Here is a 27,356-nt window from a genome sequence, read left to right as displayed (position 1 = left end):
CCCTTTCTCTCTCTCTCTCTCTCTGTCCCTGTGTGTTGCTCCCTCTCTCCCTTCTCTCTTGTTCGGTCTCTCACTCCCTGCCTGCATGCCTGCCTGCCTGGTACTTCATGCTGTTTCTTTCATTATACAGGTCAGCGCCTTTTAACAGCCCCTACATATTTAATCTCCTCCTGGTTTCCTACGCGATCTCCCGTTACAGAAACATCGCACTTCTCCATCGCTCCTCATTCCTGCCCAGTTACTACATGTTTTTCAATACCATGCCATGCCCTGGCATCCTAATGTAATTGCACGAGGGGGGGTTGGCAGGGAGGTTGGTTGGAAAAGGGGTGGGGGGCTGGTATATCCATGGCAACAGAGAGGCAATTTAGAATAATTTGCTATTTAAAAACTCTGAGGATTTTGGGCAGGGGATGTAGAGAATGCGAAGGATTGAAACAGAGAATGCGAGGGAGAGGGGGGGGCATTTAATCACCAAAGCACTAGATGTGTGCCATATGTACTGTATGTTGGAGAAGAATGCACATCGGGTCTAAAATGAAATGTGCTTCAGTTAAGATGGCGGAGATACTGTACTGCAGTGGTTCTCAGGTACTGTATGTTCATGTCGAGGACCCCCAAGTAATTGGCCGTGGACCCCCATTTGAAAATATTCAAGCCATAAGAGGAGATTTGTCACGATTTGGCTTAAGTGCCAGGGACCCATGGGAACACCCTCAAGGACCCCTGGGGGTCCCTGGACCCCACCTTGAGAACCAGTGCTGTACTTTATGTTGTTTCTTTACAGACTCGTGCCAGTTCCAATTTTAGTCCGTTAGTTGCTTCATTGATCCAGCTGCTATTCTGTCCTCGTCGTGGTATCAGTAACTCCGTGTCCACTGAGGCCGCTCCCCAGACAGCGCATATATTTCACTGTCCATACACATTAGGAAACCTGAAGCCAGTGACCATGCTAAGGATAATAGTAGCAAGGGAGCCTGCAGAGGGAAAAGGAGAAGGGAGGGGAAGATTGTTTTCTAATTCTATTCTGTTAGATGTATATTGCACCAGTCAGCATCCCACTGCATACCCTTTGCTGTATTGCAGATACATCAAACATAAGACCCGGTATAATAGCCCACTGTAACGCGCCCCTGTCGAAGACGTTAGCTCTAACACTGGTTTCAGATCAATATGGTTTCTTGTTCTAAGGCAGGGGATATCAGTGGATTTCACTGGCTGTTTCTGGAGACCTAATATCACCTTGATGCCCTCTGCTTTTGTATTCAGAGGGGGTGCCAATTATGAAACACAAAATACTAAATTATTTAAAATAAAAAAAGCTACAAGCTTACTACGTGCAAAAAAGGAAAATAAACATTCCGTCTATAATGACATACCCAAAATGTGGATGACAGGATTCAAGTGTTCAGTGAATGAACAAATATGACTCAAAACTTAAAGGAACATTCCACCCATTTTCAACCTTATCTTCATATAATTGGTCCTCACTCATGCTGATTATTAATACTCACTCTGTGTCTCATTGGGGGCTATAAACAGAATTACATCATTGATGGGGGATTCCAATCTGATAGAAACTGCAGCCTTTGTATTCCTGAAAAGTTGGCACGCTGAAATGGAAGCCATTGTTCTTCAGTTTGAAACGACAAAACCTGCTTAAAACAATGATGTCACTGTCCACACAGCTCTCGTCTGAGACACAGTGAGTAGACAGAAACAGTGATCTTATGAGCATTCATGAAGACCACTTATATGAAAATTAGGTTGAAAATGTGTGAAGTGCTCCTTTACCAATGAAGTGAGAGGAACATATTGTACTGTATCATTTACACCAATTATTTTGACGCTAAATGTCGCTTCATGTGACTGTTCAGTGTATCAAAACCGGCAAAGGACCTGAGGCTGATTCGCCAAATGTCTTCTAAATCCTAAAGTCAAAGTTTTATGAAAAATGTTGCTATATCAGTGGTGCTCAAACTTTTTCACGTCAAGGACCTCCAAAACTATTTATTTGGCCGTAGACCCCCCATCTAAAAAATATAAGCAACGCTTTGAGTTAAAAAATGTTTGCTTTAAAAAAAAAAATCTATTTTCTTTCTAAAATAGAGAACTACAAGCTTGCCGCTTGTATATCTGCTATTCTTGAATAGCCATAGTATAAAATGATGGTTCAAATTTAAAATTCCTGAAAATGTACTAAAAGTGCTTCATTATGTCATAAATAACACATAAATAACCAGTTTAATCACAATGTTGGGTATTTTATGTTATGCAGAATTGAATGAAAATGTGGCCAAGCCAACTCACAGATTTACAGTGTTGCCGTGCGCTAGGCCAGGGGTTCTCAACCCGTGGGTCACGACGCCTCGGGGGGTCGCCAAATTATTTTGGGGGGGTCCCCAAATTATTTCAAAAAAAAATATATATATATTTTTTTTGCAACTAAATGGCTGTAAAATGGAAATTAAGAGTTAACATAGTACACATAGTACATGCATAAACTCCTTCATTATTATATCTGGTTCCAGTATTAATTTATGATATATTTTCTTTGGCGAGACATGGCCAAAGCAATTCCGGGGCGTCCCCAGCCATAAACGTTGAGAACCCCTGTGCTAGGCAATCGACTGAATCTATTCAAGTCCGCAGGAATTAATAATCTGCTCATTGCAGCAAATTAAATTAATGCTCAATTTTCCGAGAGACGAGAGTCTCACTGTAGGGCAGCCAGAAGAATGAACATGTAGCAACTATTTTTGGAGCATGAAATGCTTTTTTTGGGGGGGTAAGCATAATCTAAAGAGACCTGAATGTTTGTTCATGCTGAATAGTGGACAGTTATTTTAAACGCTCACTGCCCCATTCTCTTGGCATAACACCTGCAACGTGGGCAGGGGAGGAGGGGGGAAGGGGGGCTGCAGAGACGGCAGCTAATGAGAGCCAGCCCCGGGGGGAAACGGTAGAGGTCATTTTAAATCTGGTATTTCCAGACTTGACAAAAGAACTTACGTTTTTCATACATTCCTGTGCTGCCCCCCTGTTTTAACCACATGAATCGGGGTCACTTCGAGTGGTTTGGCTTTGAGACAAAAGAGGGGCTTTGAGGCACAAATCTGTGCAGAGCCGAGGAACCAGCAACAATGTCTGTTTATCCCTCTGTTGGCGTCTTGCCCCTCTCTCTCTCTCTCTCTCTCTCTCTCTCTCTCTCTCTCTCTCTTTAAATTAAGCAGCTATTATTGTTTTGTCAGTCCTCCAGTGCCACTTCAAACTGTTGATAGTGAAATAGATTGATTTTCATCTTTTGTATTGTTTATGTTCTCTTTTTTTACTCACAGACTTGGCAATAAAAGTACATTTCTTTCCCCTGAATTGTTCTACAGCCTCTGGGTGCCGGGGCGCCCGTCTGCCAGCTTTTTAAAAATAATTTCTTCCCCTTTTCCTTCTTACGCATGAAGCAACTCTTGTGATCACAATACCAGCTAAAATTAATTTCAGCTACGGCTGGAAGGCAAACTGCTGAAATGGAACAGCTCATGGGCTTTTTCCACTGATTTGGTGACTTAGGCATTTCTTGGATTCCAACATGCTTGTTCCTGTAACTTAAAACTCGGATGAGACCAGCACATTGCTGGTAAAGTCACCCTGTTTTTGCCAAGTTGCCTTTTTTCTTCTTTTTTTTTTGCTTTTTGTGCAATCTGTGATTTGAATGGTTCAGACATGCTTAGTTGACAGTTTATATGCTTTGATTATATGGGCTGGAGGTGATTTTAAAAGGACCACTGTTCCGTATGCTTTATACACAGAGACATATCTTTTTTAGGTTAATTAGATTTAGCATGATGTGCTACTCTTATCTCTTTTGCCTAGTCAACATTTCCCCCTGAATATTCCACATGCTTGCATGTGTTATCAACTTGGAAAACGGCTGCTTAAACAAAAGCAAGAGTGATAAATCGGCATGAGGGGAAGTTAAGTATTTATTGACCTCGTAAAATGTAACCCCTCCCTCCTTAATGAAATGGGTTCCTCGATGCAACCCACACCCTCTGCTGGTTCAAAGCATTAACTGCATTTCCCACTGTATTGACATGACTGCCAAGCTCAACCTTCCCTTTGAGGAAATTGCTAGTATTAGGATTGCTGTATCATGAGTCATTCATACATACATGCATACATGCATACATACACATACATACATAAACAATCAATCATACATATTATATGAACACAAACGCGCTCGCGCGCGCGCACACACACACACACACACACACACACACACACACACACACACACACACACACACACACACACACACACACACACACACCTTGAATTTACTCTTTATCTTTCACAAGCATCTGTTACAAGCATTTGATTCTTCTAACTATAGACTTGGAGAGAAACTAAAGGACATGAAAAGAAAGACACAAGCTTCCTGCAGCTTCCAATTTATTGGCTTAATTCACATGTTAGTGGAAAATGAGATGAGTGGGAAAAGGGCTATATGACTTAAATAGAACGCCCCACTTAGCGAGAATAAAAACCACTTAATAGGCTGCAGTGTTGGCAACAATTCTTATATTCATGGAGCATAATAGGGGAAATAGTTCTGTCTGTCAGAGGTACTTCCTGGAACTATTTTTGTGTGTGTGCCAGCCAGGCAACCACAGAATCAGTCCATTAAGATCTATTTGAGGCTCCAGTGATTCCACTGGCGGGACTCTTTCATTATCTGACTCCGTGAGACCCCACCTCCCCTCACCATATTGACATTCCATAAAGTTGACCCAGGGCAAGGAAGCCCTTTGCTTTCCCACAGATCCCAGTTATAACCAACAGCATGCCATTGTATATGCCACTTTACAAGCCCTTTGATCAGTGACAGCAGCGCTGGATGTTTGTACATGGTTATGTGTGATTGTGTGTTGAATGTGCAATTCCTGGCCAGCAGAAACCAGACGCATGGCGTGCTATTGCAGGCCATTACGTTTTACCACTTTCAACCTGAAATGCCCTATTTTGGGCATGTCATTAGGCAAAACTATAAAATAATAATACAAAAAGGATATATATATATATATATATATATATATATATATATATATATATATAATCACAACGCCCTGCGATGCGTTTTGAGTTTGTAGATTTGCTATTTGTCGTACGACAGGGACATAAGTGGCTAAGAATTCATAGAAATGGCACCATAAAGTTAGTCTGTCTGTCTGACTATCTGTAAGTCTCTCTACTTCTTTTCTGTCCATTCCTCTTCTGCAAATAACGCCCATTTATTTTTATCCTCGGCATAGAGAAGCTTGTGAACCACTGCTGTCGATGTTGTATAGAGTGCCCTGCTGTTATTTTTAGGGTTAGTCAGATTGAATTGTTATTTTTTCTCTCTCTTTTTTTCCTTCTTTGTGACAAATCATTTCTGCCTCTCATTACCATCTGTCATAGTGCTCTCTCTCCATCTCTCTCTCCTTTACTCCTCCTCTGCTCTCTCCCTTCCAATAAGTCACATTTAATAGTACATTTCCTTTCTTGGCCCGGGGCCTGGTGCCAGACCAGCTGTACGAAATGTAGTTTCGCCGCTTTCCCTGCCAGCACTTTTGTTCGGAGGAAAAATAACAAAAAAAAAAAAGAATCCCACGGAGCCTCTTGAACTCTCTGAGGCTTCCTCCCCCCTTCCTTTTGAAGAGGAGGCGAAATGGCTCTTGATTCATCGTTTGTTTTACTGCCGTATCCCTTTAAAAGGAATTGAGCAACCGTCTCTTGTCGTTACATGAGAAGAACTTATTTTTCTCTCATGACTGAAGAAGTCGTGTTTCCGCCTGGCTGTTATGGATTGTTATCTTAAAAGAAAGGAAGGAGAACAGGGAAAAAAAACCCAACAACTGACAGAGTAGTTGGCAAGCCTTTTGGAGGAGTTTATTGAGTGCTAGAATGATGTGTTCTATCGCTGTCTCAGTTTCCTCTCCATAACATCGTTTGAAATGTTTCTGGTCTGCTGTGAATTTCAGAAATGTCCCCTCCCCGCTTGTCTCTTTATGCCAGTATCCTGCACACGGCCTTTAGAATGTCCTTCACATGCTAATGTTCCCATTAAGTACAGTATGTCATCAGATATAGCAAATGAACAGGAATATTTGGAGGAGAGGTTAACCACATGAATCGCCTAGCGCAGTGGTTCGCAAACTTTTTATCCCGTGACCCAAAAGAGAAATTTGATGTCACCCCGGGACCAATACTAGTGGAAATAGCAGATCAACAAGCTCACAACGCATCTATTTTCATTACTTCTTAAACATTTGTTTTCTAATTTCTTAGATCTTTATTTGATTTCTTAATAAATACTGGGGGGAAAATAATCATTGAATTTTTTATTTTAATTCATGTAAACCTTTCCTCTTTTGGGAATGTTTTTTGAAAATGTTTTGAAATAATTAAATGTGTCCGTGACCCGCACATATGGGTCCCGGCCCACTGTTTAGGAAAAGGATAGACCCCCGGGGGACCCTGGCCAATGAAGTATATAAGTGGTTTAGATGTTTGATATGGCTCTGCGGTAGTGGTACTGTAGTGTTCCACAATATGGCTCTTGTCACTTAGCACTGATTTGATTAAACCAGAGTGTAGTTCTCCTGTAATCAATCTACCTTCACCGGACAGTATGCTCCAAACAAGAACCAACAGTTACTGAGCTGAAATATTTATATTACTCTAACCGCTTTAAGGGTTTAGGTGATTAATCAGGTTAGAAGATTAGATTAGAATAGAATTTATGTGCTGTGAGAAGTCTTTTTGACGAATGGGGTTTGAGGTTTACCTGGCTTTTGTCTTGCTTCCTGAGTGCCAGACAGCAGTTAGTTATGGCTAATGCATACAGCACATACCTGCCCAGTGTGGTAGAGCTGTTTTCACACACACACACACACACACACACACACACACACACACACACACACACACACACGTGCACGCACGTGCGCACGCACACACACATTCCTCAATGTGGAATTCCCCTGAGCTAGTTTAATTGGAATGATGTTTTTGAAAGCATATTAGGTATTACAATGTTTCTGGGCAGCATTCCTGCTCCAGTGTTTGCCTCTGGCGTAGTTCATTCTATTTCTGGTTTATCCAAACAACTTGCTCTTGTCCCCCTTTGTACTTATCAGTCACTGTGGCTTTTACATGAGAAACAAGACCTTGTTTTCATTGGCACCGAGAGTGACGACAGAATTACTAAGTTGGTGGTGTGGTTAAAAAGAGAATTGCTTCACCTAAACCTCAAAATGACATTGTGCAATTGGGGTCCAGACCCAGATAATGTTTTTGGAGTTGTGTTGTGATCAGCCTTCTGTTAACATCATAAAATGTAAACTGACATTTAATGACTTAGGGGGTTCTCAACGTTTTTTGGCTGGGGACCCCCGGAAATGCTTTGGCCATGTCTCGCGACCCCCGCCCCGCCCCCAATACAAATTGACCTCTACAATAACCTTAATAATATTTTGGCCCAGGCGGTGGCGTAGCCGTCTGGGCACCCGACTGGTGGTCCAGTCGCAGTGTGCCGCGGGTTCGACTCCCGAGCCCGACACGGCCTTTACTGCATTTCTTCCCCCATCTCTCTCCCGTTTCCTGTCAGCCTGCTGTCTGTCCCTTCAAAAAACCAATAAAAGGCGTAAGCCGCAAAAAAATATCTTTAAAAAAAATATCTTTAAAAAAAATATCTTTAAAAAAAATATATATATATTTTTGGACCCCCCAAAATAATTTGGCGACTCCCCCACGGGTTGAGAACCCCTGACTTCGTAGACAGGCCATTGCGTCCTCTGCAGCCTTATTGACATGAAATAGTCCAACACTAAACACAGGTGTTACCAATGATACTAATGATACATTCCATGTTGTGTAGCGGAGTAGGAGTCCGCTATTAAATATTCACAGCTACCCTCATCATGAGTGTCATATATGGCTGTGTCAAAAGAGAATAAAAAGAACGGTTAATGAAAGTTAATGAAACAAAAACATAAACTGATGAATCGATAAAAATGCTGTGTAGCTTTCAAATTTGAAATTGTCATTGGTTGCAGCTCCATGAAGTCAACTGGTCTGTCATTTCCATTAGTACAAAATGGTGGCATCATCTGGCATGTGAATGTCTTGCATGCTAATTGCAAAAACGTAAGAAGAGTATAGAATTAGTACATGTAGTGACATGACACATGACAATACAATTTGTGTGCGGACCTTTTTGCTTTTGTAGATTCTTGATTGATATGCTTCCATTCAGCACCTGTCTAGAAAGATGTGAATAGATAGCAACCCCACCCAATAAGTATCATAAACTATAAAGGCAGGTCATGAGTGCCCTACTTCCGTGTTCACTATTCACAGACACTTTTTGTGGAACTGATAACACTCATTGAAATGGATACTAGTATAATACCATATGACTAGCACATTTCCATATGAAACAAAATGTGTCACAGAGGTCCCCATGGATTGATAATACTAATGTCAGTATTATTTCCAGTTTGTATGGTGCCACCTTCTATTCTGTAGTGAACCTGTTCTGTAGTGAACATATGGCCAAAATTGCAGATCTATAACCTGCATACAGTAGCACATGGTATATATTTTTTTAGATATTTTTTTGGCTTTTTCTGCCTTTATTGATAGGTCCGGGCCAGCACATGGTATATTGATTGGCTATTTCTGGCGAAGACATTTGATGTAGAGGGGGAAAGGGAGGGTCAACCTTAGTAGTCAACCTTTTATGGACACCTACTTGAAAATCATGAAAGTGTTCGCCCCCCACCCGTCTAACCACTTAACTCATGTTAACCCATTTAGACCTGACGATGATTCTACAAATGTCTTTGTACAGTTTTCTGAATAACCTATGTATCTATGTCAGTCGTTCTCAAACATTTTCATGTCAAGGCCGCCGACCCCCTTCTGAAAATATGTTGTTCCGGGGACCCTCCCAGAAGCAAAGATTTGACTTAAAAACATTCTCTCTGAAAGAATATACATTCAAAGATGTGTGCCACATTTTTACGATTTTTCAAAAATTGCAGATCTACAAAGTGCCACGCTATGAGCTTGTAGATCTGCTATTTTTCAATAGCTAAAGTATAACATAATGTATAACATTTTGCCAATTATTTTGGGGTCCACTTGCAGTACCCTCGATGCCCACCGGTGGGCCCGGGCCCCCCAGGTTGAGAATCACTGATATAGACACCCTGGGGGACTCGAATTGGGAAATTAAGTATACAGGGTTTAAAGTGGTTAACTACCACTAACACAATGCAACAACATTTATAGTGCAACACACCTCTCAACCTTGGCTGCGTTTCTTTCCAGGTTACTGCTTCCCTATGAGAGGCACGTCAAGGGTGAGAAGGACGAGCCCTTCCCCTTGGTCAAACCCAGGAAGCAGGAAGGCGGCCAGGAGAAGGTCGTGGGGGTCAAAGCCAAAGGAGCCAAGAAAGCCAAAGGCTCCAGCAGTAATGCCAAGCAAGGGAATAAAAAGGACCGAGAGGAGACCAAGAAAGGCCAAGATCCCTCACAGGTTAGTCACAAAACTATCCACAGGATATGCACAATTTGTGAATTGTCGTGCAATAGGTATAAACAAAACCCAGAACAATGAAATGTGCTCTTAGAAGAGAAAGCAGTTTGAAATTCTCAATACGTTCAGTCGGTGCAGGCTGGCGAACAACACTACCACTGTAGTACCTTAAACCCATTTTGGACTGAGGTCGATTAAAAAATAAGGCTTCTAAATCCTACATTTTTTCTGAAAGACCCATGTTTCTGATGTCAGTGGTGCTCAACCTTTTTCATGTCAAGGACTCCCAGAATTATCTCTATTGGACCACAGACAAGTTCATAGCATGGCACTCGGTGCCACGCTATGAGCTTGTAGATCTGCTATTTTTCAATAGCTAAATTATAACATAATGCTTATAGTTAAAACACCAAAAGGGGTTCCCTTCCAGAGTGGGTTAAGAGCCACTACAGTGGTTCTCAAACACTTTAATGACGAGGTCCCCCAAATTCATATGTATTTGGCCATGGACCAAAAAATAATAATATAAGTGCACTTGTTGTTGTTCTCTTTTATATTTCAATATTGTATTAATTTTATTCCTTCAAAAATAAAAATAAACAAAGAGCTATCTTGTGCATTTAAAGTCCTTTTAAGGGCATTTTTATGCCTTATGTAAAGCACTTTGAATTACTTGACTGTATGAAATGTACTATACAAATACTACTTTTGCCTTGCGATGCCATACCAGCTTTCCGTCTCATCTGGGTTGATGTCAGTTTTTATATCTCATTTCAGTTAGATTTATTAAACAGTACTATTTAACGTTTTATTTTTGCTTTTCTTTTGTAGTTTTTCATTCCAATCGTTTGTTTCCTTTATTTTGTGTCTTGTCCTTTTCTTTTTGATTTTATTTTAATGTGGTGTTTACAGTGTCTAGTTCCTGTTTTGTCTTGGTGAAAGTCTTATTTGACACAGTTTTGATCACTTTCACCACTGTCTGTCTGTCTTTCTTGCAAACTTCAGTAAACAGTTTGTTGAAAAAGAAAATTTAAAAGACTGATTTCTTTTTTCAAATCACTTTCAGAATGATCTGGTCAAAGAAGAGAAGCGGGAGCTCTCTGCCGCCACAAAAAAGGAGGTTATTTCAGCAGATGAACCAATCATAATTGAGGAGGAAGAGCTGCATCTAACCCTGAAGAAAGAGGAGTCGTTGGCAGCAGAGGAGGCATCCTCGCTCCCACCTAAAGAGCTCCACAGTCCCCACTCTGAGTGGAGTCCCAACCACCCTGAGAACCTCACCTCTGAACAGCCAACTGAGGCGCCCTTCATTCCTAAAAAGCCCTACCTGCCTCACCGCTGGGACCAGAGCAAGCATGCTGGGCACATCGCCCTGCCAGAGCCCACGTCAAGGGTCAAAGACTCCATAGAGAGTCATGGAGGCAGAGTGGGGAAGGTGCTGCCTATGTGCAAGCAGGCAGAGAGACAGATTGCAGATTCTTTCCCAGAGAAGCAGGACTATGGTGTCATTAAGAAAGATTATGCTCAGCCCCCCACATCACAGACTACTGCCTACTGCAAATCCAGCCAGGGGGTCATGTCTCCACTGGCTAAGAAGAAGCTCCTTTCTCAGGTTTGTGAGACCAATCCTTACTCCTTTACTTCTCCTCTGCCACAGCCCCCTCCTCCTACCACTGTCACTCCTCTCTCTGTAGTATCGGTTGGTGACAGAGAGCGGGAGAGGAGGAACATTGAGGAGGAGGTGGAGGAAAAGAGACATGGGTCCATGACAGACAGTGGCCCAGAGGTGGCACCTGTCTTCAGGCCGTCAGTCATCCAACACGCTCATAGCACCAAGGCTACTCAACATGCCAGTAGTGGCTCACTGGAGAGGAGCCCTCTCGGGGAAATTTCAGAGACATATCCCTCCCGAACGAGCCACCACCTCCAACCCCAGGTCAGCGCTCCATGGCAGCCCTTCCTCCCCAGACACCAAGCCCAGGATGGGGCGGAAAACTCTGGGGAGAAACTCCACCAGGACCAGCCACAGAGCTATGCCAGCGACTGTTACTCTTCCCCTCACCTGCACAGTCTTTACAGGCAAACGGAGAACTGTCTGAGCCAGGAGAGGTTGGCCAGCTTTCCCACTGGAGAGAAGAGAGGGCATTACATCAGAGACAGTGAGGGCAACGAAGGCTTTGTTTGTAGTAGCCTGGGGCGAGAGGGCTTGGCCTATAGATCTCACTACAGTGAAAGGACTCAAACACATGGAGATTGTAGATCGGCTGAAGATGAGCCCAGAGACTTCAGTATTTCTAAGCCTGTCTCTCAGAGGATGCCCTCATTCTCTAAGCCCTCCTTCTGCAGCCTCCCCTACCCCATCATGCACCAAGGTTTGGACTCTCACCCGAAGGCGTGCAGAGTCCCTCCCATGACCATCTCTCCTCAAAAACAGATCCCTACAGAACACCACCAGCCGTTCCCCAGCCCCAAAACCTCTCCTGACACATTTGGCACAGTTCGACCCAGCAAGCGAACCATGGGGGAACCTGAAAACGAGGGTGTCCCAGAAAGAAAAGTTCGCGTGGTGACCCCGATGCACCCTGCTGGGCCGCTCCGGCGCGGTGACCCAGAAGAACTGAAGCCGGCTGAGCCGGCGCACGCTCACGCTGTTCACCTCAACAACCATCTCCCAGAGGGCCACCACGCCACCACCTACCCGCCGCACCATGCCACCCTCTATCCAGGCATGTACGCCCATGGGAGCCTGGTTTCTCTGAGGCACCAGGACGGGCTCCAACAACACCCAGGGTTTCAGTACCTTAAGAGCCAGACGGCCGTGTCTCCCCTCGTACCACCCTTAGCTTTTCACTCCATGATGCTTCACAGGCAGCTGATGGCCACGGCCCCCAGTCCGCATCACTTCTACAGACATCCTGGTGGGGCGGCGCTATACGGAGACCTGCTCCACCACCTGTACCCCCTCTCCACCCTCCCACCACCTCAGCTGTCCTCAGTGCACCCCAGCACCAGACTGTAAGAGACAGACAGGACATACTGTGTTCTTTACCTTCTGTCTCGTCCCCCTCATTTCACAAACTTGATTTCTCAGTGTCTCTCTCTCTCTCTCTCTCTCTCTCTCTCTCTCATGGTGGCTCAGTCAGCATAATGTTGATGATAAATCTCTGGCAGATTGCGGACTGATAAACTCATCAGTCACACAGACTAAAAATGCAATTTTCTCATTGTTTTGGTTATTTGTTCATATATTGTACTTTGCACTGTTCTGTTTTTTTTATCACCACTTACTGTGTGTGTGTGTGTGTGTGTGTGTGTGTGTGTGTGTGTGTGTGTGTGTGTGTGTGTGTGTGTGTGTGTGTGTGTGTGTGTGTGTGTGTGTGTGTGTGTGTGTGTGTGTGTGTGTGTGTGTGTGTGTGTGTGTGTGTGTGTACATACACAAACACAAACACACTGTATATGTGTTCTTATTTGCACAATGCAGATGTATGTGTGTTCACAAAAATGGTTTCCTGCTCTCAGTGATTTGAGTCAGGTTATTGCTCTGAAACTCTGAATAGCAACAGAGTACAACAGAGAGAAGCAATTTGTTTACTGTCTGAGGGCTAAATGTTATTGCTGAAGCAACACTAAAAGTAATGCAGCAAGACAGAGACCCTCCAGAAATCCTTTAAACCAGGCAACAGCTGTTTAGCAAAATAATACTACAGTTGGTTCAGCCAGCGGTGTTTGTATCTGTTTACATGGCTCTGTGCAGAAAAAAGAAGAAAAAGAAACAGAAGTGATCGCCTGTTTATTAGCTACACAGTAACTCCACCTGGGATTGCTTTGAAATGGACACTCTCACATGCCGCAGCGATGCACACAACATGAATATTAACTTAACATTCTGAGGTGCTATATAGACTAGCGATGGATGTACTGTAGACTCACTTTCATTTCAGGAAATAAGATTATCACATTTATTTTAGATCAATCACTATGTAATTGACAAACCATGAATGTTTTTTGTTTTCTTTTGTTCATTATAATTTCAGTTGTTGAATGGCAGTTCTTATTTTTGCTTTCTGAATTGAAAGTAAAGTGGTTCAATCTCCATGTAATTAGTATCCTGTAACAGCTTGTCTTTTTCTTGTTTTTTTCTGGCTGGTGTAATGAAGCAGACAACACTGCTGAACACTCACCACAAGAAGTCAGCATTCATTTTCTTCTTTTTTTTCCTTTTTTTTTTAACTTGAAAGGCTCTTTTTGTATAAAAAAGGAAATGCCCACATATATATATATATATATATAATATATATATATATATATATATCAAAACCTCTATTCAACAAGCTGAAAACTGGCTCACTGTATAATTTAATAGGAATGTTGTCAGTTTTATATTGCTTTGCAAATATCTGTGCCTTTCGCAGTGGATTAGAATTAGAACTACAATTGTTAAGGTTTATCTTTTGTAGCAATGTACTGTAGGGATATTACTGCCCTAGTCTGTAATGCAACGCCCATGCACACAATGACACCAGACCTGGGATAAAGTGGCATTTAGGGGTTTGGATGTAGGTCCCTATTTAAAATCTTTTAAACAATAGAACAATTTTGCTTTAATCTTAAATGGTCAGTATTTGAGCTTATGGCAGTATTCAATTAGCCTACCAGTAGTTGTGTTGGGCAATCAATCACAGAATACTTGAAAAGATTTACAGGCAGTTGACATTGACCTGCGTGTGCGTGTACGTGCGCGCGTGTGTGTATGTATGTTTAAAAGCAGTGTTCAAAAGGTACCATGCACCATAAAGTATGTCTACAGTGCTGCATAGCCCGAGGTGGCAAGGCAACACCTGCTCTTGGTTTCAACAACCTCCGTAACTGCTGTTAATGGCAAGCCGGGACGGTCAGAATACACAGTTAAAGTTGTCTGGTGTTTTAGGGAGAGCAAAAAGAAAGAAAGAAAAGCTGTACATGTCTGTGTAAGTTTTACAGGATACTTTTAAGTATTCTGATTAAGTACTGTACATTTCTGTATGTAGGCAAAACTGGTTTCGGTGGTGTTAGTGCTGACCTGTACAGAAGGCTCAACCGAGATCACTTCCACGGCAACCCCTCTCCCCTGTCTTATTTTCTGTGTAAATAGCACTGTAGATAATACCATGTAGTTGTTATGTAAGCTGTTATATTCTGTAAATAGCATAAGTATAGTATACGAGTCGGTTACACAATCCGTGTCCTTGTTGGTTGTTCAAGGTCACCGTGATCATCTTAGATTTAAACACTACAATTTAAGAAGTAGGATACGCTATCTTTTTATTTGTGTTTCACTTTTTTTCGTTTTCCATGTCTCCATAAAGCGCATCTTGAACATGTTTTTGATACAAAAGCCATCTGTTTACCGATCACCCAGTTGGCAAGCAAGAAGAAAAGAGAATAAAGAAAACATTTTGTATGTTACAACCTCCTGTATATTTAATTAAAATATTTTACTATCAACACACGTCTGGCCTGCGGTGATATTCTTGTGCTGAGTTGCAGTTGAGCATCCCGTGTTGGATTATGGGAAATGAGAAACTGTATTGAATCAATATGTCACTGGACACCCTTGACACCTTGATATATTGCTTAATAGTACAATCATTTAATTTTGGTTGACAGGGAAAAAGGTTGTAGAAGTTATATCCAGTCTTAATATTTAATCACTGGATGTAGTGAAACTCAAATCACATCTGATGTAATGCTTTTCTTTCCCCCTCTTGGAAATGCAGTGAGAATGGATTTATTATTGTATTGCCATTATCTGGCTTTGAGATTCCCTGCCCTAATCTTCACAACAAGCTACTTCTGGGCCATCAGCCAGGGAAGCTTCTCAGTTAAAGCAGATTTATACTTTTGTCGCACAATAGTAGTATCACACACTCTATAGCTGATCTGAGCTCATAACATGCTGTGGATGCTGAACGTTGTGAGCTTGTAGATCCATTTTCTTATCATAGGGAGATTGAACATTATTTGCTGCAGTAGAAAATCTGCCAGTGCATCCATCGCTTGGCCTACAACACAAAGCTATACTTTGACTTGTATTGCCACCCCCTGGTAAACCTTTGCCATAGATGCAGTAACAAAAGCTCAGCAAAAAGCTTGTTCAGTAGGGACAATGTAGGACGCTTTATTGCAGATCAGCAAATTATGAGACAAAAACAAGTTAGATTCTAGGAAAACAAGATGAGGCAATTGCACTTGTTGGTAAACATAACATCTACAGTCTCTTTGTTCAGTCGTGGTGTCAGCTACAATAAATGCTTACTAACAAACTTAAGCATTCAAGTAATGCATTCATGTAAACTGCTAGGCTACAAAAAACATACAGGCACAGGCATTGCTAGATATTACAAGTTTCAATTAAAAACAGTAAAAAAAACATTATTAATATACAGTACAATGTTCTAAAAATAAACAGGCATACCAAAATGTAAATAAGGAAGGAGAGTGAATCAATACTCTACTGGCACAAATATCAGTGGTTAATTGTATTGATCCAAATATTTTACAATTCTGTATTTTTTAGTCATTGGCAGGTTACAGCTTTAAGATTTTATTTCCCAACTGTTTACTTAGCAATTAAAACCACTAATCAACAGAGGGTGCACAATCAATCCTTCCACCTACCTTTTGACTTTATAGCTAAATGTCACTAATATACTATAAGTGACTGATTTTCCACATTAGTAATTCTTGAGGAAAACCTTAACCCTGGCCTATTCAATTGTACAATCAATTGTCTCAAGGCTCAAAGATCATAACCCCATCCACATTTATTTAGTGAACAAGTTATAATACAATTGTTTAGGGATCATAGTTATGATAGCTTTGACCTATGTTCTTCTTGTCTATTTTATAAAACTCTTTATACCGCAAATCGGTTTAAATCTCTAGTGGTTAAGAGAAGAGAATTACTGATATGTTCAGAAGGCATACAAGGACATTCATTATTTGGGCTATTCAAAAGACTCAGTCATTCCATCATGAGAATAGTGTCTGGACAGCATTTCTAGATTTTGTACTAAATCATTTTGTTCACACCCAAGGCCCCTCCATTATTAAGAGAAATGGACAAATGAGTCCACCTCAGGCCTTAAATCTTGTACCATAAAGTAGTCTACAAAGTCATCACGAAGAAACCACATTAACAGAACATGCCAATAGTGGATCAATTCCCATTTGAGTGCTTTTTCAAAAGACTATTTTTGTGTTCCATGCTCCAGTGGCAGGAATGAGAAATAACCCTTTCCATCTCAGTGCTATTCACACAAATCTCCTGCCTAGGTGCTCATGAAGAACCTATGAGTTAAGAACACCAGCCAACTAATAACCTTCAAGGAAGTTACGCAACTGCTGGCATCGATTACTTGCTATTATTAATGGACCGGCATCGACGAGAGCCTGAGAATCCTGATGGTCAAGATCACCAGGCTTTGGGGTTGATCTTCTCTCTGAAGGACTTCCTGAGCTTGCTCCTAGGTGCGGGTACAGGCCCAAAACCAAGACCGGATCTAAAGTACCCGGTTTGGGCAGCCGCCTCAGGGGTCTGGGTGTGCTGGACCTGGTAGTCCAGGTCCTGACCCTGTGGCGGTATGTCAAGGTGTCCCAGTGGAGCGTTTTTACGGCTTGGGGCAGCTGCGGATCCGCCGTTCCTCTGAAGTTGCTGGATGATGGCAGAGAATTTGGCATCCAGAGACGGCCTTCCGGTTTTGGACCTCGCAGCCGGACGAGAGGTGCGAACGCCAGAGTTCTCCTTCTCCTGACATGAGGTTGGAGGAGGGGGACGACAGAGAGCTGTAGGAAGGGGGGGTCTGACTGGACGGTTGGGAGGAGTATGAGGAGTATAAGGCTGTCTGTCGGAGGGTGGGGGAGGGGCACGGCGCTTTTTGTTGCTGCCGGACACAGAGCTCGCGCTGGGGGCGGGACTTGAACGTGGCGTGGAGCTTTTGCTCGGCGACAGAACATTCTTCTGAACTACTATTGGCTGGGAGCCATCAAACAGAGTAGACCAATTGGGCGCCTCCCTTTTCTCTTCCTCACCGATGAGAAAGCGGCCGTCTGTCTTTTCAATCTTGTTATGAATGATGTCTGTGATGCTTTCAAACTTGACAGGAGAAGTTATACCTGAGAGGGAAAACACCAAAGAATTATTGGCACCGTTTTTAAATGCAGGCAGAATCTGTAATAGTCTGTTATGGTCTTAGGATATAATGTTTGTGTGTGTGTGTGTGTGTGTGTGTGTGCACCTAATGGTGCGTTACTGCGTTCACAACACGGGCAGACACAAAGACACGCCGTGAGTTGATTTGGAGCAGCTACATGCATCATCGTTGGCTTCCATTGACAATGAATTGTAGAATGTGTGAACGGAACGCACCATAACTACAGTATGTGCTCAAATAAACAAATGCTATGCCATTAGCCTGACAATCCATTGTTTCCGATGGCATGCACCATCTATAAGTAAGCCTATAACCCAACCTCACACTAACCTACAGTAACATTTTCCAGACTATTGGGCCGTCCCCACAACTAGGAACCCGGGTTCATCCTTGAGAGGGTTCCAAATGGACCATTACAGGACTAACTCTGAGATTATACAGATGGAACCAAATGGACTGTTTTGCAACCTTTGAAATGTAAAGGTTTGAGAACCGCTGATTGGCAGCCCCCAATATAACACACCTTCTGCCCATATTTTCTCCCCCGCTCACTAATAACTGGTTATTTTCTTCATTCTTTTGACGATTAAGCTTCCTTTCAGACGTGTCATAACAGGGAAAATACAGTTACGGCCAATAAAATGAATAGTGGGTATTATGTTTGATTTAGGTGTACCAGTTAGCAAGAATTGCTATTTGACATCCCTAAATCAAATGGACTCAATAATTTAATTGGCTGCAGCTGTCTTCACCCTGCTATGACATGTCTTGATCCTGCTGCTAGCTAGCTATTCAGCTGTTAAAAAATGCCACTACTAAATGCAGGAAGTTACAGTTCAGCATTATGTCAACATCAGTCTAAAGATATTAGTTATTGCACTGAAATATGGAATTAATGCCACTCATTTTGAGTCTGTCTTCCTTGTGACAGACAATACAGTTCGTTCCACACGAACACCATTAAAGAGGGTGCAACAGAGATGCGAAAATTTAAGTTTCAAATATTGCACTTTTCACTCCACTACATTTCTAGGAAGGGACTCTTGGAACCCAAATTTACAATAAATTATGAATTAACCACCTATGCCCTATTTCAAATATAGTGAAACTATCCAATCAACAAGCTCCCTAACCGTGAAGCGTTCTAAGCTTGTCAAATGACATGCCCAAATTAGGAATTTATTATGAATCAAAATCGATTCTTTCTTCATCGATTAACTGTTGCACTCCTAATGTACACAATCACATCAAGCAGCTGTACTTACTGAGGTCATTGTAAACAGAGTCAGCCTGCTTGGTGAGGAAGAGTGGAGGTTTCCGCGGCGATGCCTCCTCGATTTTCATCAGCCGGCCACAGCAATGCAGCCACTGGCCTGGTGACACCACAGATAGATTTACATACATCAATAATGCCACTTTCATGTCGTTTAACTTGTTGTCAGACACACATGTGACCTCTCTCTACTACTACATACACACAATAAACTTTCCCCCTTACATAACGCACTCACTCTGGTCATAGAAGTGTTGGTGGAAGGCGTCCAGCCAGTCGACCAGCTGTTCTCTGGTGTCTGCGGTGAAGATGATGCTCTGAGCTCCTCCTGGTGAAGGGTTGCTGATGGCCAGACCGTTGGATCTCCGTCCTACCGAGTCCTTGTCCACCACACGGACACGCGTGTCCTGGAGAACGAACAGCAAGAACTGGACATGTGACTGATCTATTCTACAGTAATGGTGGGTTATGATGAGACAGGATTGTTGCAAACAGTGTCACTAGTGTTAAGTTTAATAAGTGTTTTACTGACAAATGGGCATTAAATAAGGATCCAATACACTGTCCTTATTTTGTGCCAAATCAGAAGTCACAAGTGGCAAGCCTGCTTTCAATTATAGGGGAGAATGTTGATCACATCTTGTACTAAAAGCACATTGTGAAAATCATTACCGAGACTGAATTAAACTGAAATATCAAAGCTTTAAACTGGCTTAGTAAAAATCATTACCATTGAATACACAGAGCAATGTGACTTATCACGTTAAGCTTTGGTTCATCTTTCAAATAAACACTTCTGTAGCTCAAAACAAGAGGCAGGATTATCTTTTTCTCTGACCTTGTTGATGGAAATGTTGAGGGTGGGCTCCACCTTGGCGTCGATTTCTTCGGGGGTATAGTAACAGGACAGAGAGCTGGCACTCAGCACACAGTACAGGCTGCAGCAGCGGTACGCCCCATCCACACTTTGCTAAAGAATGCAAACACTAATAAACACTCTGCACACCTTCAATGTTGACTCTTTACAATGTAATGCCAGATGCTACTAAATAAATAGTATCAGAGATCAGGAGATCCTCCCGTTATTGAACAAACACTATATAGCAACGATTACGATTGGACTATAAAGCTACTTAATTACATCACTTTTTAATAAGGATCCAGTCGCGTTAAATGTACATGTAACATTTTCTGTACGTTGCTTTAAATAAATGTCATGCGATAATGACCCTGGCCTACACAACAGCAACAATGTAAGATTCCATAATTAAAGGTGTCTTCCTTATCCAAGTTTATCGAGTAGAGAATTGGTTTTAGACAACCAAAGTCAAATTACCTGCTGGTTGAGAAATCCGCTCATCATACTTTGTGTCATACAGGCTGGCTGGGCCACCAGTCGGCAGCACAGATTCCCATAGAGTGGTAACCATGAAGACCACTCGGCTGTGAAGGTGAACAGCAACAACATACCTGTCAGTCGTGTCTGCTTTTGGAACATTTGGCAAAAATAGCTCTGCTGCGTTGTGAGCTTGTAGATTCGCTATTTTTGGCCGAAGAGATGTGTTGTATATGGAGGGGGGGGGGGAAGCGGTTCAAGTACAGTTGTAACTCGGGTCCGATTTACTAAGAAGAGAGCGTTTAATCGGTTAGCTGTAATCCCCCCCCAAACCCTTTTGGGTAAAAAAAAGAATCTGTTTTAAATGTATATTTACTCTACCTCTGAACATTCTTTTTCAGATTAATCTCATTTTAGATTGGCATGAGAGACGTGTTCCAAATCAACTGATCCAGATTCTAATTATGCTCCATTTCAACTGTACAGTGACATTTCTGTGCCACTGCTGGGTCTTACCGTTTTGCAGGACAATAAGGGAGTGGGACTGGAAGCTGCCTTCAGCATCGGACAGAGACAAGGTGGTGTAAGCCAGTAAGCTGTACTTGGCTCCACTGAGTGAAGGACATACAAGGGACATACAATCAGGTTTGCCAGTGAACTCATTTCTAGAGGTGCAACAGTTAATTCATTGAACTAATGGAATATAAAAAAATATATATATATATACAAAATAAAATGCCCCTATTTTGGGCATGTCATCACATGAAAATAACCAACCTACACTACAAATGTTGCAATGTGATGACACGTGAGCTTGTAGATCCAGTCACTATTTTTGCATGACACTGTAGTGTGACTAAGTATAAAATAAAGTGTGTGTGTGTGTGTGTGTGTGTGTATAATAATATACAAGCATGCTTCTTGATTATTATTCAATCCATCGAAATTTTTATTGATAGTTGCAGCCCTACTAATAATAAATTACAATATCAAGTTGAATGTATAGACTGTTACACAGTTCACTGCACATTCTACATACGTGGGAATAGACTGCAGGAAAGCATCAGGGTCTGAGGTGTCCATCGGAGGGCAGAGGTCCTTGCCCGCAGCCTTGCCAAGGGAGCGACGAAGCCTTTTGGCAAGTTTCTTTGGTGTGTTGACCACAGTGGTCTCATCCTCCAGCGAGCAGCTCCACAGCTCCACCTTCAGGTCAAACTGGGGGTCTACATCATTGCTGTGGGGGAATCAATTCAGAGGTCATAAAGATTTGTTATGAGACATTTATTTAAGCTATCAAGCTTTAAAAATCCAACAACAAAAAAACGAATACATCCCTAAATAAAAGGCATGCCTCTCCTTTGGGTTTATATTTTTGCAATTGTTTTAGATGAAGCAGGAAAACCCAATAGGCAGGCCAGCTCAAGTGGTTCTAGAAATGATTTGAATATAGTCATCTTTTGTGTTGAGTTTCATAAGCCATTGTCTATTGATATATATGCATTCTTTTGTACATTCACAAAAAACGTATTTGAGTTCATGCTTCCTTTCAACACTGTGTGTGTACTAAATACTTACAAGATGGTGACTCCCTCGAAACAGATGTCTGTGATGGATCTGTCCACCACCACCATTTCTGTGTCAAACACCTCTGCGCCAACATGCAACAGACAGAAGATGGCCACCCGACGAGAGCCTAAAAATAAACAATATTTTGTTTTAATACAGGGAAACAATAGAATATACAATACTAATCACTCACAATATAATATGCAGTGTCAGTCAAAATACATGTACATTCGCAGGTTTTATTGTTATTATTACCTATGCTGCTGCATTGTCTGGAGGATGTACACAATATCTAACAATAAAGCACAACCTTGTACTTTGATAACATACTGTACTGTAGATATACGTAGAAAAAGACAGACACTCACTCCCTCGGTTGTTAAAGTGATCTGAATCCTTCCACATCAATGGAACACGCAGGCCTGCAGGTACACATGGGGGGGAAAGTATATTAGTAGAATATAATCAAATAATAGCTGGAGAGTTAATTTTGTGGAAACAATATCTAATGTTCACCATACATACAATATCCATGTTCATTTTAAAACAACATTTATTACTACTTGGTCTAGTCAAAAGGAGAATTCAACCAGGGGTTTTCAAATGGTGGTCCGTTGAAAGTATTGACCACGCATTTAGTAATGTCTGATTACTGAATGAAGATTTTCTTTTTTAAATCGACCACTAGAACCTATGACCTGGTGATGTATGATGATACGTCAATGTTGTCAGTTAACGGGGAAGTCAGACGTCTTCCGGAAGAGGAGTTACAGAAAAGGGAGTTAGAATCTCACGGTAAAGTGTACCAGATTGCCTGGTTGAGTCACCATTATTATCTGTTGAAACCACCTGCACTTAACAGTGTACATTCCCCTGCACTCTTCATTTTGTATGGGAAATGTTTTACAAATGGTGCATATTACATTTTGAATGAAAAATGCTGAATTGGATGTTGGATAGAGCCAAGTACAACCATACCAGAAATGGCAACCTTCCCAGTACAGGGCACACGGTCATCTGGAACCGGATCTGAAATTCTAAACGGAGACATTTTACTTGTAAAGTATGCCATGAAACAACATAGGAAATGGCAAGTTGGCAGCTGCCTAGCTCACAACTCTGCCCTCACTTCCCATTCCATATTTTGCATTTATCCCAAATCCCCATACCTCCAGGCTGCTCCCATCATATCCTGCTCCTCTTTCTTCTTCTGTAGCTGAGTGAGGTAAGCCTTTATCCTGGTGTTACAGGTAAGCAGGTTCTTGGAGGCGCTGAGGATCTGTACTTTCTTACTGCAGGCTAGCAGCAGCTTGTACGCCCCTTCACGCATACGCATCTCAAAGTCCAGCTTCTCCTGAATCTTAGTGTCCTTTTTGTTAGACAAATAAATGATAACAAATGGGAGAGAACAAGGAAAATGTTAACCCATCTCAAAGAAATCTACAAATTGGTAATCTACAGATGGTTTACTAGCTACCATGCTTCAGAATGTGTTTTCCAGGACAATAATATACGATGACGACACACAGGTGAAAGGAAATGACATGTGAAGACATGGGGTGGAGGGGTCAATATGGAACCTTTCAGTGTTTGTGGCCTCACAGTTCCCTTTATTTGTTAAGATTAGGCTTGGGACATAGAAGCCAGCTGTGTCGCTCAAATGCAAGTTTTTTTGTCCATGTCTGTTTCTTTTAGTAGTGTAGAATGAAATGAAAGACTTGTTTAGACAAACTATAGCACCAAAAATGTATTTTCTTGAATATAAGGTAGGTAACAAATTTACATCCATGGTTATTTTAGCTGATAAATATATTTATTTGTGGGGTTTACCCATAAGTACACTTTACCTACTAGACGGCACAGATTCCAATGTCCGTCTTGAAATTTGTTTCTGCATTTTGTGTCTACACATTATCAATGCGTCATCACATTGTTCTGACATTATGCAGTATTTTTACATCAGTGATTAGTCCTCCTGATACTGAACCTGTAACACATGCCCTTCTGCTACGCAATACCTGTTGTACCCCAAGGGTAACTTATTGCAATAGAGTACCCATTAGTAGTTGGAGGCCAGACATCATACACTGACCACCGGCCAATGTATGATGTATGATCTGATCAACTTCCCACTCGGCACTGCAATGCTGCACACAGATACACACGCCAAGTTTGACGCCAAGTTTGAAGTTGATCGGTCGGATGCTTCTCGAAATATGCAGAGAACACAGACAAGACATTTCGTGCATGTATAGATAGATGATGGAATGACGCCGATTAGCTGATCGATATATTGTGCATCCATAACAAATACAACACACCATACACTTTAACTATCTAGCAAATGGAATTTAGTATGAATGAGGTCAAGAACATACATAGTGATTGTAGCAGTGAACACAATACTGAAATGAGAGTTCTAATATACTGTACATGCAACTATAAAACAATGTCTGAGGGTGTAGAATAGATGATGTTTGATATTGTCCAAAACAGGCTTGTCAATTGTTTAATAATACAAATAAGTCACTTATTTTCTCGTTACCTTTGCAGGCAGTAATACAAAAACAAATTTTATTTCAGCTTCAGTCTGAGGTAGACTGTGTTAATGGATATTTTGTTTTGGGGACACAAACACCATCATTCTCCGAGGCACATGCTAGATGCCACACCATTCTTTACTTGGCTAACCTGTAGTTTCTTAGAAATCTGTCGTATATACAACAAATTCATATCCTCTACTATGTGAAGAGTGTCATTCAGAAGACTTGGTCTGCTTTTGGCCTGGAAGAACATTGGTTTGATTGGGATGAGACTGAGCGAGAATAAAATTACATGCTGTATTAAATATAGTTTCATGGTGAAGGGAAAGAGAAACGTTTGCTTTCAACTGAAACTCGCATATCAGTTTCAAACTGCTCTACTATAGAGGGTATGCGTGTGACATCATCATCAAACCCGGAAGTTATTCAGAAATGCCTACTGAGTGGCAAAAAACTACTTTCTGGCCCTGACAGCCCATCCATCCACACAGAAAAGTCCTATCTGATTGAATTAAACAATGTTAAACTCACTTTGCCTGTTGCTTTGCCACTCGATGTACCATCCACTTTAAGCATGCGCATACCCTCTATTAGTATTATCCTGGGGGTTTCAGGCAGGTGCAGCAATCATTCATATTCTAATGAGTATAACCGCCAGGCCAGTGCAGTGCATGAGTGCATAATCTATTCTAAACAACATCTTAACATCGGAGTGAATGATTTTAGTAATACATGAGAAAATACGAACTGTGCAAGTGTGCAATGCAAAGTAGCAGCCGCAAGCAACTTAGATGCTAGCATATTGTTGCTTGTGGCTAACAAAGTACTACATGAACAAACAGCAATTTAATTATAAGCCCGCTGCCCTCTGAGTCTAGCCTCCTGATAATGAAAATGCAGTATCGCGTTGTGATCTTATCCATTTCAGCAATTTTATACATTTTAGGGATTTCAAACATATATCTTATTGTTTTTGCCCAAATAGGGACGTAACGGACGTTACTGCTAGGGTCAAAGTGGAAAACCGTCAGTCAGTAAGTGTTGACAACACAACACACAATGCAACATCATCAATCATATCCACGCATAATACGTACCTCCTTTTGTAGGAATATGGTGCTCTCTCTTATTTTCTTCCTTTTGATCTCCATAGCTAGAGAAGAACACGAAGCGGTGCTGGATCTGGAGCTGGTGTTCCTCCTGAACATTTGAACGTCCCGCGGATCATCCATGTTTGTGTGGACTTTAGACGCACATTCCGTCTCCAACTGAAGAACGCCCCTGCCCTGACCGTCTTCGACGAGAGAGATGCGTTTGATTGTTCACTCACGTTGTCTGAGGTAGGCGGAGGCTCAGTGTTGCCATGTCGGCTTATTATAAGCGAATTGGGCTCGTTTTTCCTGTAAATTATGTATAAACTTTATTTCAGACTCAAGGTCCATATATATCACATACAATACAAAATAACAATACACAATAAATAAGATAAAAACAAACAAACAACCAACAATAAATGTAAACCATAAAGAATATGCTGCTCTGCCGTTACGCCAATGTCTCCAAATCATAGAAGAGAACCGATTGGAACTCTTCACAGGGTTCGTTAAAATCATGACATGATTTTTTATACATTAAGTTTCTCAGAAGGGCTTGACAAGTGGGAACCCCCAAGTTTGGATCAAATCTCACAGCACAGTTAACAGTTTTTTGTGTACTGTAATTCTGCAAACTGTTAATAAATACTTCAATCAATCAATCAATCAATCAAAACAAACAACTTAAATTGGGAACCCCCAAGTTAACAACATTCCTTGTAAATATTATTTGGGTTTGATGATTGATTGATTGATTGATTGATTGATTGAATACTTTATTAGACAGAAATGCAAAGTACAGAGTAGTACAGTCAAGCACTTTGTCTAAAAGGATAACATGCAAAAACAAGTCCTTGCGATCTTGTTTCCATTTGGGTCCTAATCCTATGTATTCAATTAATAAAACAACATAAAAAATACATATATGGACATATGTACAGAGTAGGGGGGAAGGGGGAGGAGAAGTGAATATTGACCTCCTTTTTGGCCTCCTGAAAGGTGGATCCGTATTTTTTGAGGGAGAATTTACAAATGTTTGTTTTAAAGGTGGGTCATACCAGATTGTTGTCGCTCACTCTAGTTTTGTGGCTGTGGGTGTCGCTCTCTTTTTTGAGGTAATTATGATATGTGGGTCATGTGGGTACATTGATGGCAAAGGTCACACGCATTTACTATTTTGAATGTCAGTCCCACCCTGTAAGGCCCTGCAAGAGTACTGAGAGCACTTTTGTTGACAAAAGCGTAAATTCTACCCAAAAATCTTGTTTTCTTGATTTACTTTTTTAATCACCTTTATTTGTTACCATGCTTGACAAGAATACAGCCCTTTACATTTATCTTACAGAGGGAATGTTTGGAGTAAAAAATAATGGCTTCTGTTTTACCAAGGCGTAGTGGCAGTTTGTTATCGGCGGTAAGCCAAATACAGATTTTGGTGAGTTTGGCAACTGAGGGCATTTCGTCTTCGCCCGAGCCCTGAGGACAAAATATAAAAAATGTTTAACTCTTTTATTTACACGCTCACAACATGTCACGATGTGACGCTTTAAAGGACCACTTCACCACTTTTCAACATCTCTTCATATAATTGGTCCTCACTAATGTTCATGATAAAACACCACCATTTTTTCCTACTCAGTCTGTGTCTCATAGGAGTGCTTTGGGCAGTTCGGACACCCGTCCACCAGTGACATCATCATTAGGCAGATCTTTTTTTAAACAAGATTTGTTTTAAAATATATTTAGATTTTTATTATCGTGAGAAC

The 27,356-nt window shown here is 41.5% G+C and overlaps 2 protein-coding genes across 4 annotated transcripts in view; one reads left to right on the top strand and one right to left on the bottom strand.

Annotated features, from left to right (window-relative positions):
• The window catches only part of LOC306931616 (AT-rich interactive domain-containing protein 5B-like), a 92,511-nt gene extending 77,441 nt beyond the window's left edge, over positions 1-15,070 (top strand). For all 3 annotated transcript variants that reach the window (XM_079513071.1, XM_079513072.1, XM_079513073.1), the window contains 2 exons: positions 9,379-9,586; positions 10,653-15,070. In XM_079513071.1, the coding sequence (XP_079369197.1) occupies positions 9,379-9,586; positions 10,653-12,605 (2,161 nt within the window). In that variant the 3' untranslated portion in view covers positions 12,606-15,070. The remainder of the gene's footprint in view (positions 1-9,378; positions 9,587-10,652) is intronic.
• Positions 15,071-15,715: 645 nt separating this feature from the next.
• rtkn2 (rhotekin 2) lies at positions 15,716-25,808 on the bottom strand. The gene is made up of 12 exons (XM_079511995.1): positions 25,594-25,808; positions 23,123-23,322; positions 22,932-22,990; positions 22,322-22,375; positions 21,963-22,080; positions 21,427-21,621; positions 20,904-20,998; positions 20,388-20,494; positions 19,890-20,021; positions 19,290-19,458; positions 19,044-19,151; positions 15,716-17,740 (listed from the first exon to the last, which is right to left on the bottom strand). The coding sequence occupies exons 1-12, from the start codon at positions 25,726-25,728 to the stop codon at positions 17,040-17,042; spliced, it is 2,073 nt and encodes a 690-aa protein (XP_079368121.1). The 5' UTR covers positions 25,729-25,808; the 3' UTR covers positions 15,716-17,039.
• Positions 25,809-27,356: the final 1,548 nt, after the last annotated feature.

The sequence above is a fragment of the Electrona antarctica genome (genome assembly GCF_951216825.1).
Source record: "Electrona antarctica genome assembly, chromosome: 10".
Classification (NCBI taxonomy): Eukaryota; Metazoa; Chordata; class Actinopteri; order Myctophiformes; family Myctophidae; genus Electrona; species Electrona antarctica.
The sequence above is the reverse complement of the archived record's forward strand: the minus strand, read 5'-3'. Positions and strand labels throughout refer to the sequence as shown.

Bases quoted from the DNA above. Each gene is read 5' to 3' on its own strand.
- rtkn2 (XM_079511995.1), bottom strand. From the start codon at position 25,728: ATGGATGATCCGCGGGACGTTCAAATGTTCAGGAGGAACACCAGCTCC. The intron at 22,081-22,321 runs GTGAGTGTCTGT...GTTTATTTTTAG, and splicing joins TCACTTTAACAACCGAGGGA to GCTCTCGTCGGGTGGCCATC. The intron at 17,741-19,043 runs GTAAGTACAGCT...TTTCCCTCTCAG, and splicing joins CTCTGTTTACAATGACCTCA to GTATAACTTCTCCTGTCAAG.